General features: G+C 44.4%; 1 protein-coding gene across 1 annotated transcript in view; it reads left to right on the forward strand.

Moving 5' to 3' along the window:
• Positions 1-19,632, forward strand: part of SVOP (SV2 related protein homolog (rat)) — a 73,454-nt gene that overhangs the window by 34,072 nt on the left and 19,750 nt on the right. Inside the window, 3 exon segments of the mRNA XM_010828677.1 lie at positions 3,225-3,349; positions 17,281-17,344; positions 18,759-18,884. Of these exon segments, the coding sequence (XP_010826979.1) occupies positions 3,225-3,349; positions 17,281-17,344; positions 18,759-18,884 (315 nt within the window).

Genomic DNA, 19,632 nt, shown 5'->3' on the forward strand with positions numbered 1-19,632 from the left:
ATATAGCATAAGGAGCTCTGTGCAATGTTATGTGGCAGCCTGGATGGGAGGGGAGTCTGGGGGAGAATGGATACATGTGTATGAGTGACTGAGTCCCTTTGCTGTCCCCCTGAAACTATCACAACATTGTAAACCAGCTATACTCCAATATAAAAGAAAAAAAATTTTTTAAACGGTGTTAAGACAGACCGGCATCCCACGGACACTTCCTTTTAAGCATAATCAGAAGAGTGAAGATTAAAATGAAAAGTTAATCACATTCTTGCAAAGTGGTGCAAAGTCATTTAAAACATTCTCTCTACAACCTAAAATTGTTTTCCAAAAGACTGAGGTCATGTGTGGTAGACTTCCAAATCCCTTCTCTGCTGCTGCTAAGTTGCTTCAGTCACGTCCGACTCTGTGCGACCCCAGAGACGGCAGCCCACCAGGCTCCCCCGTCCTTGGGATTCTCCAGGCAAGAACACTAGAGTGGGTTGCCATTTCCTTCTCCAATGAATGAAAGTGAAAAGTGAAAGGGAAGTCGCTCAGTCGTGTCTGACTCTTAGCGACCCCATGGACTACAGCCTACCAGGCTCCTCCATCCATGGGATTTTCCAGGCAAGAGTACTGGAGTGGGGTGCCATTGCCTTCTCTCTAGTCTCTTTTAATTCATTTTCATTTTAAAGCTAAAATTAGAATGTCTCACACTTTCTCCCTGAAGCAAGGGTTGAGGGGTAGGGGGGTACAGAGAGGGTGGCAGACAGAAGGGTGAACTCTATCCTGCAGATCTAGGAAGGGTGCTGCGAAGGGCAGTGTTGGGGTCCTTTAATGGACTGGGACCTGGCGGTCTGGAGTCGACGATAAGAAAGTGAAAGAGAGAAAGAGGCTGATATTCCCTGGTTTATGCAGAGAACCAATAAAGCCGTTAACACAGGGCTTGCATTGCTCACGAAGGCACAGGGCACCTTCTTGAGGGGGTGAAAGCACAGGGTGCCTTCTCGAGGAAGCCCGGGCAGGAGAGTGAGCATGATGGGTTTCTATGCTCCAGAGAATTAGCCAGAGAGAGAGAGAAAGAAAAAAGACAGAAAGACACGGGGACCCAAGCTCTGATGGAGCAAAGGTGCTTTAATGGTCTTTCTGTGAGCATATATAGGCTGTTGTACAAGAAATTTCTTTCGACAATGATAAAGATCAGAAAACCAAATGTACAGCAACTGTTACCAAGGGAACAAGGGATTAATAATGGTCACAAGACCAGGAGACAATCCATATCTCAAGAAAGGGGATCAAGACTAAGCAGTTTTGTCGTAAAGAGAATGTTTACTAAAGGAGATTCAAGCCTGTCTCACATAATGACCTCAGTTCCTGGGAGCAGCTTGCTGCTCCACTTGATAAGGAACAAAGGACTTACGAGAAACATCACGTAGCAATCCTCCTGTTAAACACTCCCTGACAGGGCAGTCTGCCCAGACCTCATGTGGCAGGTCTAATATTCATGTTACATTTGCATTCTACTCCAGAACACTTTTGGAGCTGGTTGTGTTATAAAAAATGCCCTTTTCAATTATATTCGCTCTTAATTTTTTTCTCCATCTCTAAGCGTAATTAACATTCCAGGAATATATGCCAGGTTTCTCCTGCAATTTTGTGTTCCTAGGCGATTCTCAACCCCATAAAATACAACATCTTTTTTTTTTTTTTTTCCGGCCGTGCCGTGTGGCTTGTGGGATCTTAGCTTTGAGATCAGGGATCAAAAACCTAGGCCACAGCAGAGAAAGTGCCAGGTCCTAACTGCTGAACTGCCAGGGAATTCCTTACAAAGTCCCCTTTATTTAAAAAAAAATTATAAAATTTTTGTAGTGCCCCCAATAATCCAGAAATAATTTCAAAGATAAAATAGCCTAGTCATTTATACAGTTTTTTCAATTTAATTTATTTTTTTTTGGCTGTGCTGGGTCTTTGTTGTTAGATGGGCTTTTCTCTAGTTGCAGCCAGCAGGGGCTACTCTCTAGCCTGCAGTGCCCAGGCTTCGCGTTGCGATGGCTTCTCTTGTAGAGCGCCGTCTCTAGAGTGTTCAGCCTTCAGTAATTTTGGCTGTGGGCTCAGTAGGTGCAGCTCCCAGGCTCTAGAGCACAGGCTCAATAGTTATGGTGCCCGGAATTAATTGCTCCATGGCGTGTGAGATCTTCCTGGATCAGGCGTCAAACCTGTGCCTCCTGCATTGGCAGGCGGATTCTTTACCATTGAGCCGTCAGGGAATTCCCACTTACGCAGCTTTTAAAAAGAAGTCAGTTATAATATCTTAACTAGGCCACAAGGGAGAACCTTTTTTAAAGAAGTAATTAATAAATTTCCTTTCAATATGCAAATATTCACATACTACTCTGCCTAGATCCTGAAAGGAGTTCATATTTGCCCCAATGATAAATAAGTTTGGATTTAATGAAATCTTGATGCTTTTTCTTTATATATCTGACATTTCGAAATAAGATTCAGATCTATTCATAGATACACATAGAAGTCCCATGAATGCAGACGGATGCTGTATTCACACTCAGTCACTCAAATATCACACATAGCATTTCCACTGGCAACATGGGTTTCTGAAAAGATAATTCTGTAAAATTCCAGATAAAGTGTATCTTACTTTGATGTATCTAGAAGTTGCTTTCCTGAAAAACTACCCTCAGGAATTTTTTTGGAGGGTGTGACCCACCTTCCAAAATCCTGTTTATATGTAAACCAGAATGAAGGTCCAGGTACAGATAGTCATAAACAGTGATCAACTGCATGGTTTAGTATCTGGTGGGAAGTTCGATTCAAGCTTGTGTGAGGTAAGTCTTCATGTCTCAGGTGCTGTGGGACATCTAGCATCTCTAGGACCTGTCTATTACTTAAAAAAATTTTTTGGCTGCACCACACAGCATGTGAGATCTTAGTTCTCTGACCAGGAATTGAACCCTGTACCTCCTGAAGTGGAAGTACAGAGTCTTAACCAGTGGACCACCAGGAAACTCCCTGGGACCTGTCTATTAACTGCCAATCACTGGGACTGCTAAGAACACCCCACAGTTTTCCCACACTCCCCCTGAGAGTTGGCACCACCACCCAGAGACCACCTTGCATCCCTTTGGCTGTGTGGATTACCCTTTACCGCGACCCTACGGTGACCTTGAACATGTGCAGGGGCGTGTGACCTGGAGATGCTGAGAAGCCCCATGACTGAGTGTCTTCCTTCTCCACAGGGACTGAAGATCAGCGTGCTCTGGACCCTGTACTACGGCATCCTCAGTGCGTTTGCGCCCGTGTACAGCTGGATCCTGGTGCTCCGGGGCCTGGTGGGCTTCGGGATCGGAGGGGTCCCCCAGTCGTAAGTAAAGCCCCAGCTCTGGCCACCCAGCCAGGCAGCCAGGCAGCTATGTTCATGGGCTCGGAAGGATGCAAAGATGGTACATACACGAGGGCTGCTGCTACCCAGGGACTCTGATGGAGCCAGAGAAGAGTGTCATTGTCAATACTGTAATGATTAACAACAGCAAAAGCAACACGATAGCTGGAAGGACATAGACGTGAAATAATAATCAAAACGGTAGATCTAGCATTGACAGGACATTTCTCCTGGATATGGTGCAGAAGCCCCAGAAGATGTGTGGGGGTATTGAATTAGTGCAATTCCCATTTTACAGCTGAGAAAACAGGCTCAGTGGGTGAAATCAAGTCACACAGGGTGCAGTTGGAACTAAGACCTGGAATCTGTCCGCCTGTAACATCCATGCTTTTAACTACCCTGCCTGCTCCCTTTTACCTATTTCTAACTTGACCCCAAGGCAGGAAGTCAAAGTGAAAGTCAAAGGCGCTCATTCATGTCTGACTCTTTGTGACCCCTTGAACTATACAGTCCATGGAATTCTCCAGGCCAGAGTACTGGAGTGGGTAGTCTTTCCCTTCTCCAGGAGATCTTCCCAACCCAGGGACTGAACTCATGTCTTCCATATTGCAGGCAGATTCTTTACCAGCTGAGCCACAAGGGAAGCCCAAGAATACTGGAGTGGGTAGCCTATCCCTTCTCCAGTGGATCTTCCTGACCCAGGAATCGAACCAGGGTCCCCTGCATTGCAGGCAGATTCTTTACCAACCGAACTATCAGGGAAGTGGGTGGGACTAATTATTTTCTAAGTTATGTGTTATTTTGTTGTTACTGTTATTAAGATACTGAGAGTAGTCAGGATTGTAGGAAGATGTCACCATTTCCTGGCAGACTGGGGAGTTCTGAAGCAGAGATTGGCAGCTTGTGGCAGCTGGACCAAATCTGAACTGCCAACTGGATCTCTAAATGAAGTTTTATTGGAACACAACCGCACCATGTACTGACGTATTATCTACGCCTGTTTTGGTGCTTCAGCAACAGAGTTGAGTAGTCTCAGTAGAAACTCTGTGGCTTGCAAACCTGAAGTATTTACTGTCCAGACCTTTGTCAAAAAAGTGTTGACCCCACTCTAAAGGATGGTGATTAATAGCCGATATTAAGGGGCAGGTGCTGTTCTAAGCAGTTTGCCCAGACTGTCTCATTTAATCTCCCCAATTTCCCTATGAGGTGGATTCTATTATTAATCCTATTTTACAGATAAAGAAACTAAGGTTACAGAGAGGTGAGGTAACTTGCCCCAGATGACACAGTTACAGGAGGTAGGGTTGCAATCGGAACCCACACCCTCTATCTCCAGAGCCTGGGCTCTAACCATTGATTTCCACTGCCTTGCTATGAACAATTAAAAGGATTTAGAGAGACCCAAGGAGATGGGGAATATGTAGGATATCTCATAAGAAAGGAATTTCGTGAAAAGAGGAAGCCATAGCTGAGTCTGAGGAAGGCTAGTGGTCCAATTCAGTTAGCTTGTAAGGCTGAGAAATGCGAGAATCGAAAACCCTGAGATGGGCCATGTAGATCAGGTGGCTGCTACTGTTTAGTCGCTAAGTCATGTCTGACTCTTTGCCACCCAATGGACTGTAGCCCACCAGGCTCCTCTGTCCATGGGATTTCCCAGGCAAGAATACTGAAGTGGGTTCCCATTTCCTACTGCAGGGATTCTTCCCCACCCAGGGAACGACCCACACCTCCAGCTTGGTAGGCAGATTCTTTACCACTGAGCCATTTAGGAAGCCCTGATAGACTAGGGCAAGCTTATACAAGGTCTTGAATGTCAGGTCAAAGGGATTGTCTGCAGACAAGTGGAAAGCCACTGAAAGTTTTCGAGCAGGAGAGGTACTTTAAAAGAATTAAGCTGGCAGTGATGGGTTGGATAGGTTGGAAGTAAGGAATCCTGTTGCAGTAATTTAGGAAAATCTTGCACAGGAACCAGGGAGTTTCTTTTTAGTTTTATTCATTCATTCAACCAATTTTTTTTCCCCCTGTACCACGTAGCTTGTGGGATCTTAGTTCCCCTCCCAGGGATCAAACCCAAGTTCACAGCAGTGAAAGCCCAAGTGTTAACCACTGGACCACCAAGGAATCCCCTCAACCAGTATTTTCTTGAGCTCCTGTTATGACACAGGCCAGTGCTGGGTACTGGGGGGTACAGCAGTGAGCCAAACAGACATGGTCCCTGTTTCAGGCTGACATCCTGGGAAACAGACAGAAATCAAGATATGTGTGCAAGAGGCCACCAAGATAACACCTGCAAAGGAGTCAGAAAAACAGGGCTGGGCAGAGGGAGAAGCTAAGTTGCAATGTGATTGTAACAGCTGGTAGGGGCCTCAGCTGACCCTTAGGGTTCAGAAGCTGCGATGGCTCTTTAGATTGTTCCATACTGAGGATGGGGGCTGGACCTTTGTCCATTCACATCAGCCACCTTGGATGTGGGCTGCCCTCAAGGAGGGAGGGGTGACCTTGGGGGAAGTTAGCTACTTTGGGCCAAGGCATTTCCTGCACGGGCTCAACCCTGAGCTCTTAGCAGGCAACATTCCTGGTCGTGCCCGAGGGACTGTGTGCCTCAGCCCTGAAGGGGGAGTCCAGGCGGTACACCCGTTACAGTCCCTGCCCTGGACCCTCCGATGTGCTTGCGTGCGTGTGTGCTAGGTCGCTTCAGTCGTGACTCTTTGCAACCCTATGGACTATAGCCTGCCAGGCTCCCCTGTCCATGGGATTCTCCAGGCAAGAATACTGGAGTGGGTTGCTGTGTCCTCTCCGGGGGATCTTCCCAACTCTGCGGCTGAACCTGCTTCTCTTACATCTCCTGCATTGGCAGGCAGGTTCTTTATCACTAGCACCTCCTGGGAAGCCTTTTCTCCCACTTAGAGGCTCTCAGTTCCGCTCAGCCCTTCCCTGGTTTATTATTCATCATCGATCCTCCAGGACTGTGCGGAGTAGGTATTTGACACGGACTCCTGGATCGGGAATGAACTTAAGAACCACTGGAGCTTAAAGCAGAGGCCGTTACGCCAAGCCTGTTAACCTGGGCTGACAGGGGCTTGTGGTCAGTCTGTTCCACTTCTGGCCCAACTCCAGGAATTCCTGCTGTTCCAGCCACTGCCCTGTTCGTGAGCCATTCATTGACTTTGGGACCGTTTCCCCTTCGTGGCTAGAAGGGATGAGCTCACGGAGGAACACGTGAAATTCCTCTCCCAGGGATGCTTGGGGAGATGGCAGCAGGTGCAGCCTCCTCACATCCCCACCCTGGATTTTCTGGCCATAGGAGGGTAGGGAAAGGAACTGGGGCTTATGAACATCCCCAGTGATTCCGGTTGAAGATGGTGCCATGAGAAGTGCTCTTTTCTGGGTCATCTTCCACATTTTCTGGAAGTAATACAGAAGGTATAAGAAATAAATCTCGAATGGTGCTGGAAAGCAAGAAAAAGGTGCTATCAGCGAAATAAATTCTCAGGAACCTGTGGAAGGCTATAAGCTGATGAGATTCCAATGGCTGAGTCACTGGAGGAGAGAAAAAACCACCTCCGGAAACTGCAAAGGGAAGAGATCTTCAGCCAGGGAGGACAGGACACCAAGGGAATAAAATTAAGGACACAGAGCAGCTGGGAGGGCCTTTACCCCCTTACTGGATATCTTGACGGTTCTAAGTTTGCCTGTCTGCTCCCTTCCCCCGCTCCCCAAACGTCTTGCCTCCCCATTTAGCTGTTCATTTATTTAATGCTGCAATAGCACGTCTGTCTGTTTATTGAGCTATTACTACATTCCAAACACATGACCATTCTAAACTTGCGAAACCTTAAGGCGTAGATATGACGACCTCCATTAATGCTCCAGGTAAGGAAACTAGGCTTTTTAGCAGTAGCATGTGTCAGATCACATGGTTAGCAAAAGGAGAGCAAATAAAAACCACACACACAAAATTACAGAAGAGGGTCTTCCCTGGAGGTCCAGGGTTTAAGACTGCATTTCCACCGCAGGGGACACTGGTTCGATCCCTGGCTAGGAAGCTAAGATCCTGCGTTACGTGTGGCGAGGTCAAAAAAAAAGTTAGAGAAGAAATATTTTAGCTATCCGGGAGACTCAGTTGATTCCCAAGCACTTTCATGCCAGCTTTTTACGTAAAATAATCATGCCTTAATTATGCAAAGCTCTTATCTAGTTATAAAAATGGCTCTCCTAAGTTCATTATTTGGAAACATTTAGTTGAAGATATTTTTGTGTAATTAAATGTAACTAAGAGTTTCCATTCCTTTAGAAGGACTTTACCCAGTTGTGCCACTTCACAAAATCAAGTGAGGAAGATTTTGCTATATTATTTTTAAAAGTTCAACAATCAAAAAAAATAAAATAAAATAAAAGTTCAACAATCAGAAATCCTTATAATATACTCTGTATTTAGTATAAATGCAAATTATATTATTATAATTTTTTTTTAATTGAAAAGATGTTTTTCTCTTAGTTTTATTGAGATGGAATTGACATACAGCACTTATAGGCTGTGGGCTTTAATCCCTGGGTTGCAAAAATCCCCTGGAGAAGGAAATGGCAACCCACTCCAGTATTCTTGCTTGGGAAATCCCGTGGACAGAGGAGCCTGGCGGGCTATAGTCCATGGGATCGAAAAAGAGTCGGACGTAACTCAGCCGCTGCTGCTGCTGCTGCTGCTAAGTTGCTTCAGTCGCGTCCGACTCTGTGGGACACCATGGACGGCAGCCCACCAGGCTCCCCCGTCCTTGGGATTCTCCAGGCAAGAACACCGGAGTGGGCTGCCATTTCCTTCTCCAACGCATGAAAGTGAAAAGTTAAAGTGAAGTCACTCAGTCGTGTCCGACTCCCAGCGACCCCATGGACTGCAGCCCACCAGGCCCCTCCATCCATGGGATTTTCCAGGCAAGAGTACTGGAGTGGGGTGCCATTGCCTTCTCCACTAAACAACAACAAAACAACCGTTTAAGGTATGCAGCATAATGACTTCTATATCTTGCAAATGATTAACACAGTATGTTTAGCTGACACCCATCAGTTTATATAGAAATTATATTGTTAATAAGGAGCCCATCCCTCTGCCCTAATTTTTGCCTTTCTAACTCCTCTCCCTTTATTTCTTGTTTCTCTTCTTGCTTCCCCCAAATGCTCACATGGGTCCTTGATGATAACAACAACGACAGTAACATTGATAGTGATGCTGATAATAATGAGTGGAGTGCTTCCCTAGCGCGGGGAGCCATGCTAAGCCCTCTCTTCACACTACCTCTTCTTGTCCATCAAACAACCCTACTATCCCCATTTAACAGATAAGAAAACTGAGGCTCAGAGATCCTGAGGGATTTGCCTAAGGACAGGTGGTTATTAAGTGGAATGTACTTTCCTTTTGCTTTGTAACAAACTACTCCAATCCTTAGGCTTAAAATGACAATAGATTTAACCCATGATTCTGCAGTTTGGTCTTTTGATGGTTCCCAGCTCTGCAAGACTTACTCTTGTGTCTTTTGTCAGCTGCTGAGTTGGCCGGGCACTGGCTAGGCCAGCATGGCCATAACTGACTCATTTCTGTTCCATAAACCTCTCCCCCGCCTTCCCCTTCGGTAACCAGAAGTTTCTTTTCTGTCTCTGGGTCTATTTCTGTTTCGTTTTATATAAGCTCACTTGTACCTTTTTTCTAGTTTCCACATATAAGCGGTATCACACGATATTTATCTTTTTCCCTCTGGCTTCCTCCACTTAGTATGATAATCTCTAGGTCTCTTCCTGTTGCTGCATATGACATGATTTCGTTCTTTGTTTGCGGTTGAGTGATAGTCTGTTGCATAAATATACCACATCTTCTTTATCCATTTCTTTGTTGATGGACAGTTAGGTTATTCCCATGTCTTAGCTGTTGTGAACAGTGCTTCAGTCAACACTGAGGTGTATTGTCTTTCCAGAGTATGGTTTTCTCTGAATATATGCCCCAGAGTGGTATTACAGGATCGTATGATAACTCTATTTTTAGTTTTTTTTTAAGGAGACTCCATACTGTCCTCCATACTGGCTGTACCAATGTACATAGCCACAAGAAGAAGAGGCTTTAATCCAAGCAAAAGAGTTACATGTAACTTTATCATTACAAACAATACATTTTGGGGGAAAATAATGAATGTTTACTCATTTAGGCCACTAAGCAGTTTATTTTACAACAAAAACCAAGTGACAGGATAGTGGAATCCAGTAGTAGTTTTAGGGTATTCATTTTTTTGGTGCTGTTGACATTTTAAAGTTTTTGTTTTGCTTAAATTTTAAACAGGCTTAAGTGCTAATGAGTAGAAATAAATCTCGAAGACATGTCTATGTTCCAGAAAAGAGAAGTGATATTTCTAGCTAACACTAAATGAAAACTAAATAGTGTCTAAATAAGAAAAGTTGGATGTGGGAAGATCTATTTTAACAGGAAGAAAGGCAAAGCAACGTGGATTGTTCTCTTAGGGTTTGGTGTTGGGAGGCTGAAGAAATAATTATTTGTTCACTTTCCATTTTCTTGCATAGGGCCATCCACTGAGCCTGAGAAGGAGGTGGTTCAGTGTTTTAAATACTGATGTGAAGAGGAGAGGCAGGAAACAGTACATTTTTGTTTTAGAAACTTTAGAAAAATGCACATAGGAACCCCAAAACAATAATCACCTCTAATTGCTCAGCCACTCAGTCGTGTCTGACTCTTTAAGACCCCGTGGACTGTAGCCCTCCAGGCTCCTCTGTCCATGGAATTTTCCAGGCAAAAATAGTTGCACATACTAAGTAACTAAGTTCAGTCGTTCAGTTGTATCCAACTCTTTGCGACCCCATGGACTGCAGCACGCCAGGCTTCCCCGTTCATCACCAACTCCCAGAGCTTGCTCAAACTCATGTCCATCCAGTCGGTGATGCCATCCAACCATCTCATCCTCTGTCGTCCCCTTCTCCTCCCACCTTCCATCTTTCCCAGCATCAGGGTCTTTTCAAATGAGTCAGTTCTTCGCATCAGGTGGCCAAAGTATTGGAGTTTCAGCTTCAGCATCAGTCCTTCCAATGAATATTCAGGACTGATTTCCTTTAGGATGGACTGGTTGGATCTCCCTGCAGTCCAAGGGACTCTCAAGAGTCTTCTCCAGCATCACAGTTCAAAAGCATCAGTTCTTCGGTTCTCAGCTTTCTTTATGGTCCAACTCTCACATCCATACATGACTACTGGAAAAACCATAGCTTTGACTAGGCGGACCTTTGTCAGCATAGTAATGCCTCTGCTTTTTAATATGCTGTCTAGGTTGGTCATAGCTTTTCTTCTAAGGAGCACACGTCTTTTAATTTCATGGCTGTAGTCACCATCTGCAGTGATTTTGGAGCCCCCAAAAAATAAAGTCTGTCACTGTTTCCATTGTTTCCCCATTTATTTGCCATGAAGTAATGGGACCAGATGCCATGATCTTAGTTTTCTGAATGTTGAGTTTTAAGCCAACTTTTTCAGTCTCCTCTTTCACTTTCATCAAGAGGCTGTTTAGTTCTTCTTCATTTTCTGCCGTAAGGGTGGTGTCATCCATAAGGGTGGTGTCATCTGCATATCTGAGATTATTGATATTTCTCGCGGCAGTCTTGATTCCAGCTTGTGTTTCATCCAGCCCAGCATTTCACACAATGTTAAATAGGCAGGGTAACAGTATACAGTCTTGAAGTACTCCTTTCCCAATTTGGAACCAGTCTGTTGTTCCAGTTCTAACTATTGCTTCTTGGCCTGCATACAGATTTCTCAGGAGGCAAGGTAAGGTGGTCTGGTATTCCCATCTCTTTCAAAATTTTCCACAGTTTGTTGTGATCCACACAGTCAAAGGCTTTGGCATAGTCAATAAAGCAGAAATAGATGTTTTTCTGGAACTCTCTTGCTTTTTCCATGATCCAGCGGATGTTGGCAATTTGATCTCTGGTTCCTCTGCCTTTTCTAAAACCAGCTTGAACATCAGGAAGTTCACGGTTCACGTATTGCTGAAGCCTGGCTTGGAGAATTTTGAGCATTACTTTACTAGTGTGTGAGATGAGTGCAATTGTGTGGTAGTTTGAGCGTTCTTTGGCATTGCCTTTCTTTGGGATTGGAATGAAAACTGACCTTTTCCAGTCCTGTGGCCACTGCTGAGTTTTCCAGATTTGCTGACATATTGAGTGCAGCACTTTCACAGCATCATCTTTCAGGATTTGAAATAGCTCAACTGGAATTCTATCACCTCCACTAGCTTTGTTCGTAGTGATGCTTCCTAAGGCCCACTTGACATTGCATTCCAGGATGTCTGGCTCTAGGTGAGTGATCACACCATCGTGGTTATTTTGGTCATGAAGATCTTTTTTGTGTAGTTGTTCTGTGTATTTTTGCCACCTCTTCTTAATATCTTCTGCTTCTGTTAGGTCCATACCATTTCTCTCCTTTATTGTGCCCATCTTTGCATGAAATGTTCCCTTGGTATCTCTAATTTTCTTGAAGAGATCTCTAGTCTTTCCCATTCTATTGTTTTCCTCTATTTCTTTGCATTGATCACTAAGGAAGGCTTTCTTATCTCTCCCTGATATTTGGAACTCTGCATTCAAATGGGTGTATCTTTCCTTTTCTCCTTTGCTTTTTGCTTCTCTTCTTTTCCTAGTTATTTGTAAGGCCTCCTCAGACAGCCAGTTTGCCTTTTTGCATTTCTTTTTCTTGGGGGTGATCCCTGCCTCTTGTATAGTGTCAGGAACATCTGTCCATAGTTCTTCAGGCACTCTGTCTATCAGATGTAATCCCTTGAATCTATTTGTCACTTCCAATGTATAATCGTAAGTGATTTGATTTAGGTCATACCTGAATGGTCTAGTGGTTTTCCCTCCTTTTTCAATTTAAGTCTGAATTTGGCAATAAGGAGTTTGTGATCTGAGCCACAGTCAGCTCCCCGTCTTGTTGCTGACTGTATAGAGCTTCTCCATCTTCAGCTGCAAAGAATGTAATCAACCTGATTTCGGTATTGACCATCTGGTGATGTCCTTGTGTAGAGTCTTCTCTTGTGTTATTGGAAGAGGGTGTTTGTTATGACCAGTGCGTTCTCTTGGCAAAACTCTGTTAGCCTTTGCCCAAATTCATTTGCTGAATTTGCCTTGGAGTACAAAATGTTACTCCAGGTATCTCTTGACTTCCTACTTTTGCATTCCAGTCTGCTATAATGAAAAGGACATCTTTTTGGGATGTTAGTTCTAGAAGGTCTTGTAGGTCTTCATAGAACCGTTCAACTTCAGCTTCTTCAGCATTACTTGTTGGGGCATAGATTTGGATTACTGTGATACTAAATGGTTTGCCTTGGAAATGAACAGAGATCATTCTGTCATTTTTTTTTTTTTTAGGATTAATTTGATGTTTATTATTCCTGTGATGAATACTTGCACATTCTGTCATTTTTGAGATTGCATCCAAGTACTGCATTTTGGACTCTTTGTTGACTATGAGGGCTACTCCATTTCTTCTAAGGGATTCTTGCCCACAGTAGTAGATATAACGGTCATCTGAGTTAAATTCACCCATTCCAGTCCATTTTAGATCACCTATTCCTCTTGCCATCTCAAGGTAAATTGACCACTTCCAATTTACCTTGATTCATGGGCCTAACATTCCAGGTTCCTATGCAATATTGTTCTTTACAGCATCGGAGTTTACTTCCACCACCAGTCACATCATGCCTCACAAAAAAATATAGAAGACGCAGGCTGGCACCCGGGGAGATGGTTTATTATTTCCAGTAGAGGGCGCTGTGTATCTCAGCAGAAACACTACTTACCTATGAGCTGGAAGCCTGCCCCGCCTGGCATCCTACTGACTGTTCTAGCCACTCTTAAAGACAAATACCCCAGGTAGCTGCCCATCTGTGCTACCTTGAGACCTGCCTCAGAAGTTTCCTTAGATTTGTTGTCTAGAATCAGCTTGCTCACACATCTGACCTTGACACTGCTCTTTCCCCAAAGACCAAGCAGAAATGCCAGATGGAGATCCCAGGTCATTTCTCTCCAAGCGTGTGATCCAAATGGCAAATCTCTAACTGCCAAGTGCCAAAAATGCAATTACTCGCAGAGGGGATTTATTCACGTCTGTATCATTTGCTTATTGGCGTTGCTAATTTCATTGCTCGTTCTTTGAGTCTTTAACCTGATTGCAGTAATCCCCCTACTTTGAATGAATCCCAAATTACTCTTTTTCATAATGAACTGCTATAAATAATGGTCAGATGCGGGGCACAATTACAAGAAGAGATGTTCCTTGTGGCATAGGCTACGAAAACAAGAAATTGAAAACAATCTAAGTTCATCGATAGGATTGCAGCTGTTAAAAAATAATCTGGTAGATCGATATAGATTATTATGGAAAGACTTCCAAACTGTCTTATCAGGAGCAGATCCTGACATAGGCACTCAGGAGCAAGGACTTTCCTCTGGGAGACTGCAACACATTCTCCAGATTGTCCTGGTCAAGAGACGAGCGAACTGTGGTTTGTTGAGAGCTGCTCCTGGGAAGTTAAATTCCTTGGCACTTCTGGTCTACCACACGGGTTGGCAAAGCAAGCTTTAATGACCAGGGAAAGCACTCCGGGGAGACTTACAGGTGCTGACAGTTGCGAGTTGGGCTGGCATAGCCAGAAGTGGTAAGACTGGGGCCATTTGTATGAATGGAACACTGGCCATACACTGCATGTGTACGAAGGAAGGAGAAGGGAAGGGAAGAAAAAAGATGTCGTGGTTAAATTTATTATCACTATTGTGCTCAGTCGTGTCTGAGCACATGAACTCAGCACATGTCTGAGTTTGTTGCTCCATGGACTGTAGCCCACCAGGCTCCTCTATCTATGGAATGTTTCAGGCAAGAATACTGGAGCGGGTAATCATTTCCTCCTCCAGGAGGTCTTCCCGACCCAGGGATCAAACCCACGTCTCTGCCATCTCCTGCGTTGGCAGGCAGATTCTTTACCACTAGTGCCCCCATGGAAAGCCCAATTACTACTATTATTATGTAATTAATTCCAGCGTATAGACCTCACAGCATGCATTTCATACCCATGACTCATTTATTTTGCAGCTGGAGGTTTTTACCTCTTCACGTCCGTCACCTGGTTGTCGCTTTGCCCCCGCAACCACCTGTCTGTTCTGTATCTATGACTCTATTTCTGCTTGCTATGTTTATTTATTTGTTCTGTTTTTGAGATCTCACATATAAGTGAAACACACAGCATTTGTCTTTCTCTGTCTGACTGACTTCTCTTAGTATAGTACTCCAGGTTCATCCATGTTGTTGCAAATGATAAGATTTAATTCTTCTTTAGTGTTTAATATTCTATTGTGTATATATAAATGTATGTGTGTATGTGTATATATATATGTTTATAGCCACATCTTCCTTATCCATTTGTCTGTTGTTGGACACAGGTTGCTTCTGAACCTTGCCTATTGTAAATAATGCTGCCGTGAACACAGAGGTGCATTTATCTTTTTGAATCAGTGTTTTCATTTTTTCAGATCAATACCCAGGAGTGGAATTGCTGGATCATATGATAGTCCTCTTTTTAATTTTTGAGGCACCCCCATAATGTTTACTATAGTGACTGTACCAATTTACACTGCCACCAACGCTACATGAGGGTTCTTTTCTCTCCGCATCCTCCTCAATGCTTGTTATTTGTTGTCTTTTTGATAATGACCATTCTGACAGGTGTGAGGTGATAGTTCGTGGTGGTTTTGATTTGCATTTCCCTGATGATTTGTGATGTTGAACATCTTTTCATGTGCCTGTTACCATCTGTTATGTCTTCTTTGGGAAAATGTCTGTTCAGTTTTAAATTTATATGTTCATTTACATAGAGAAGGGGCTGGAAGTTTGCAAAGCAAACAGCTATTAGTCATGGCTTTGGGGCAGGGGAATGGAAGCAGGGGGAAGGGGGAAGAGGAAGATTCTTCAGATACTTTGTATTCTTGCGTATTGCTAGATTATTCACAATGAGAATGCATTCGTGTACCACTTATATACCTAAAATAAAAAGGTTGCATGCTCTAAGTTCATTATAGCTGCTGCTGCTAAGTCACTTCAGTTGTGTCCGACTCTGTGCAACCCCATAGATGGTAGCCCACCAGGCTCCCCCGTCCCTGGGATTCTCCAGGCAAGAACACTGGAGTGGGTTGCCATTTCCCTCTCCAATGCAGGAAAGTGAAAAGTGAAAGTGAAGTCGTTCAGTCGTGCCCGAACCTCAGCGACCCCATGGACTGCAGCCTTCCAGGCTCCTCCATCCATGGGATTTTCCAGGCAAGAGTACTGGAGTGGGGTGCCATTGCCTTCTCCCGTTCACTATAGCATGTCCAAACAAATCCTTGACATCTAAGGATTAGCTTTGTCCTCAGAATATACTATAGCACATTTTTTCATGGTTAGTAACTTGACTTCAATTTGGTAGAGAAAAATGTAAACACACTTCTTATTTCACTATTATTGATTTTTAAAAATAATACAGGAACACCACTTGGAGAATATTAATAAAATTTCAAAGTCATTCATGATAATCACTGTCATCTTTTACAATGCCGGCAATTGGTCTCCATTCTCAAAGCTGAGTTAATGAAATTCCTAATGATTTGTGTTGAGAGAGGTATTTGTAGGAATATAAATTGAAACAACATTTTTGGGAACCACTTTGGTAATATTTATCGAAAGCCTTAAAATATGCATACCCTTTGACTCAAATTCTACTATAAGAATCCATCCTAAGGAAAACACATGTGAACAAAGATTTAAGATGAAAGATGCTTGTTGAAGTATTGTTTATAATTGTGAAACCACCTAAATAGGGAAGTGAATGAAGGGGTGCATAATATAGACAGACCTGGATTAAAAGTATGGCTCTTCTACTTGCTAATTTACTAGCTATGTGATCCTAGTCAAATAACAACTTATCTGACCGGCTTCCCTGGTAGCTCAGTAGGTAAAGAATCCACCTGCAATGCAGGAGACCCTGGTTCGATTCCTGGGTTGGGAAGATCCACTGGAGAAGGGGTAGGCTACCCACTTCAGTATTCTTGGGCTTCCCTGGTGGCTCAGCTGGTAAAGAATCTGCCCACAATGCAGGAGACCTGGGTTTGATCACTGGATTGGGAAGATCCCCTGGAGGATGCAACAGCTACCCACTCCAGTATTCTGGCCTGGAGAATTCCATGGACTATACAGTTGCAAAGAGTCTTCACTCACTCGACGCAGATACAGAGATGAAAATAGGAGCTAAAGATACACACACACACACACAGTGGGAATTATAATTACCTACCCTGTTGATTCTCCATGTTTGTTGTTTATTGAGTGAGATAATTCATGTAGGTCATCTAGGAAAACATTTGGCATATGGTAGGTCCTCAATAACAGGTAGCTATTATTAAGGAAAATATGGCCCATGAATATGGTGGAATATATGTGTGTAAGAGGATAAATGACATGGAAATACTATTAAAGTAGCTCAGAAATACTATTTATATATTCAATAAAAACAGGGCACAGAGATTTTCTTTTGGCCATGTGGCATGCAGAATCTTAGTCCCCTCACCAGGGACAGAACCCATGCCCCCGGTAGTGGAAGCATGGCGTCTAACCTACTGGACCGCCAAAGAAGTGCTGGGTTCAGTATTCTTATGGTCTCAGCTAGGGTTTCAAGCAGAGAGACGAAGAGATCAAAGAGAGAGAACACCAAAACAGGGAGAGACTTATTGAAATACACTGAGAAGTAAGACTAAATGACATTGACTTTTTCTTTGGCTGAAAAAATCCAGAAAACCACAGCAATCTGCCCACTCAGCCCTGACATTAATTCCCTCTCTCTCTTTTGCTTTCCCAGGGTCACACTGTATGCTGAGTTCCTTCCCATGAAAGCCAGAGCTAAGTGTATTTTGCTGATTGAGGTAAGGAGGACGGTCTGGGAGTCTGAAGAATACTTGGTCTCTGAGCAGCAGATTTCCTGTGTCTTGAGCCACAGGATGAAGAATGTGGAATTTAAGAAAAATGCAATACGCACGGATTAAAATGAATCAGTTATGTTGATTTCAACATGGTGGTTTGGCAATATGCATAAATTCCTCCAACAACAAGCAAAATCAGTCTACCATTCCTGGAAAAAAAAAACTGGTGGCAGGCAGGTAGAACGTCCTTCTTGAACTAGAAATGACTTTTATCTGAGAGTTGGTTTTGAATAGTGTAGCTTGAGTGGACCAAACTCCTGCCCTTCACCCATCATCATTCATTACCTCTGTTTGTATCCAGACTCACTCGTGTCATATGTGAGATCCCCATTCACGGCCACCTCTGTGACCAGTAGACTGCCTTAAAAATCTCCTGGACCAGTCAGTCCCTCTCAAGCCCTCCCTCTGCCAGGGTCCTATGACCTGTTTTCCAACTACCATCTGGAAGCCCTCAGGACAAATTTGCAACTGCCTAATGGCCCTCCTCCATGCAGTGGTAATACTATTTGTCCCTGCTGGACACTGAGTCAGAATCCTTCCTAATCACCATGACCACAAGATAGTATTTTTTTTTCACATGATAGTATTGATCACACTGACCCCACTGCCCAACCGTCCTGACTGTGTCTACCCCTGACAATCAGGGGTGGTGGTCAGCTGGTCCACACTGGTATGGATGAACCAGTTTAAATACTGAAATGCATCTGCTGCTGATCCTGAACCCTGAGTGGCCCTCATTGCCTGCTCCCTGTCCTTTCTGAGGACCTTCAGCTGAAGGGTGCAGCCAGCCCATGCCCATCCTGGTGGAATAAACACCCCGGTCTGTCTTTGCTCTCATCTCCTATGGGGTTCCCCCATTGGCTGCACCCAATGTAAAGCCAGAGGACAGGGAATCTGTGGATGAGGTCCATACAAAGAGCAGGTGGAAAAGCATGGAGTGACTCAGAGAAGCAGACAGAAGACGTTCAGCTCCACGGGAGTGGCAGTTCTGATAAAGGAGACCAGGGCACTCTTGGGCAAGGAAGGTGAATATCAGTAGACAAAAACCAATGTGTCCACTTCTCTGTTGGCCTCACACAATATTGATTGTTTTGATCTCCGTAACTAGAGCTGCCACAGTGCACACTCCAGTGGGTGCCATGCAAATATTATAATGTGGGTGGCACCCTCAGGAGTTGGACGGCGTGGAGGCCCTGGCCCACCCATATGGACCACAGGAAAAGGGACGGCCATTCTTACCTTCCTGACCTCAAGGATCCTCTCACCCACGTGGAGAACCTTGTCTACAGCGGCCCTGGAATTGCACACTGTGTGGACCAGAGCTGCACCGTGACTGACCCCCGTTCTCCCCTGCCAGGTGTTCTGGGCCATCGGGACAGTGTTCGAGGTCGTCCTGGCTGTGTTTGTGATGCCCAGCCTGGGCTGGCGCTGGCTGCTCATCCTCTCAGCTGTCCCACTCCTCCTCTTTGCCGTGCTGTGTTTTGTAGGTATCCTTTGAGGGACCTCAGCCTTTGCTTTTGGTCTCTTGCCATTCACTGTATTTCAGTGGGGAGGGTGTGGAGGAGGGCACCAAAGCCACTTTAAGATTATTTCTTTTGATCAGGAAATGAGACAAAGGAACAGGGCCAGGGGTAGGCCTGGTATAGGGCGTCAGGTTTCCTCCAGACAGACTCTGCTGGGATGTCCTTGAGGGAGATATCAAGGGGGTGGGAGATCTCTTGCCCCATCCCCCCATGCAGGATCTACACTTAAGGGGAGTGTGTTTGGAACAGCTCGTATTCTTCAGTTGCAAGTGACAAAACCCAATTCAACCCATATGATAGAATTTTAAATATCTGGCTTCAAGCATGGCTGGATGCTTCTGTAACAAGAAAAGCCTGCATATTCAGTAACTTAACACGCTAGGAGTTTATTTCTCATTCACAGAACAGTCCAGAATGGGTGCTTCTGTTTGACAAGTGTGATTCTGGGCCCAGCTTCCTTCTAGCTCGTAGCTCTGCTATTGTGCAGGGCTTTGGAATCTTCCATTGTTGTTTAGTCACCAACTCACGTCCAACACTTTGCAACCCCATGGACTGTAGCCTGCCAGGCTCCTCCATCTATGGGATTTTCTGGGCAAAAATACTGAAGTGGGTTGCCATTTCCTTCTCCAAGGGCTCTTCCTGACCCAGAGACGGAACCCATGTCTCCTGGGTGGATCCAACGGCAGGGGGGTTCATTACTGATGAGCC

Source organism: Bison bison, unplaced genomic scaffold, assembly GCF_000754665.1.
Source record: "Bison bison bison isolate TAMUID 2011002044 unplaced genomic scaffold, Bison_UMD1.0 scf7180017864495, whole genome shotgun sequence".
In the NCBI taxonomy this organism is placed as follows: domain Eukaryota; kingdom Metazoa; phylum Chordata; class Mammalia; order Artiodactyla; family Bovidae; genus Bison; species Bison bison.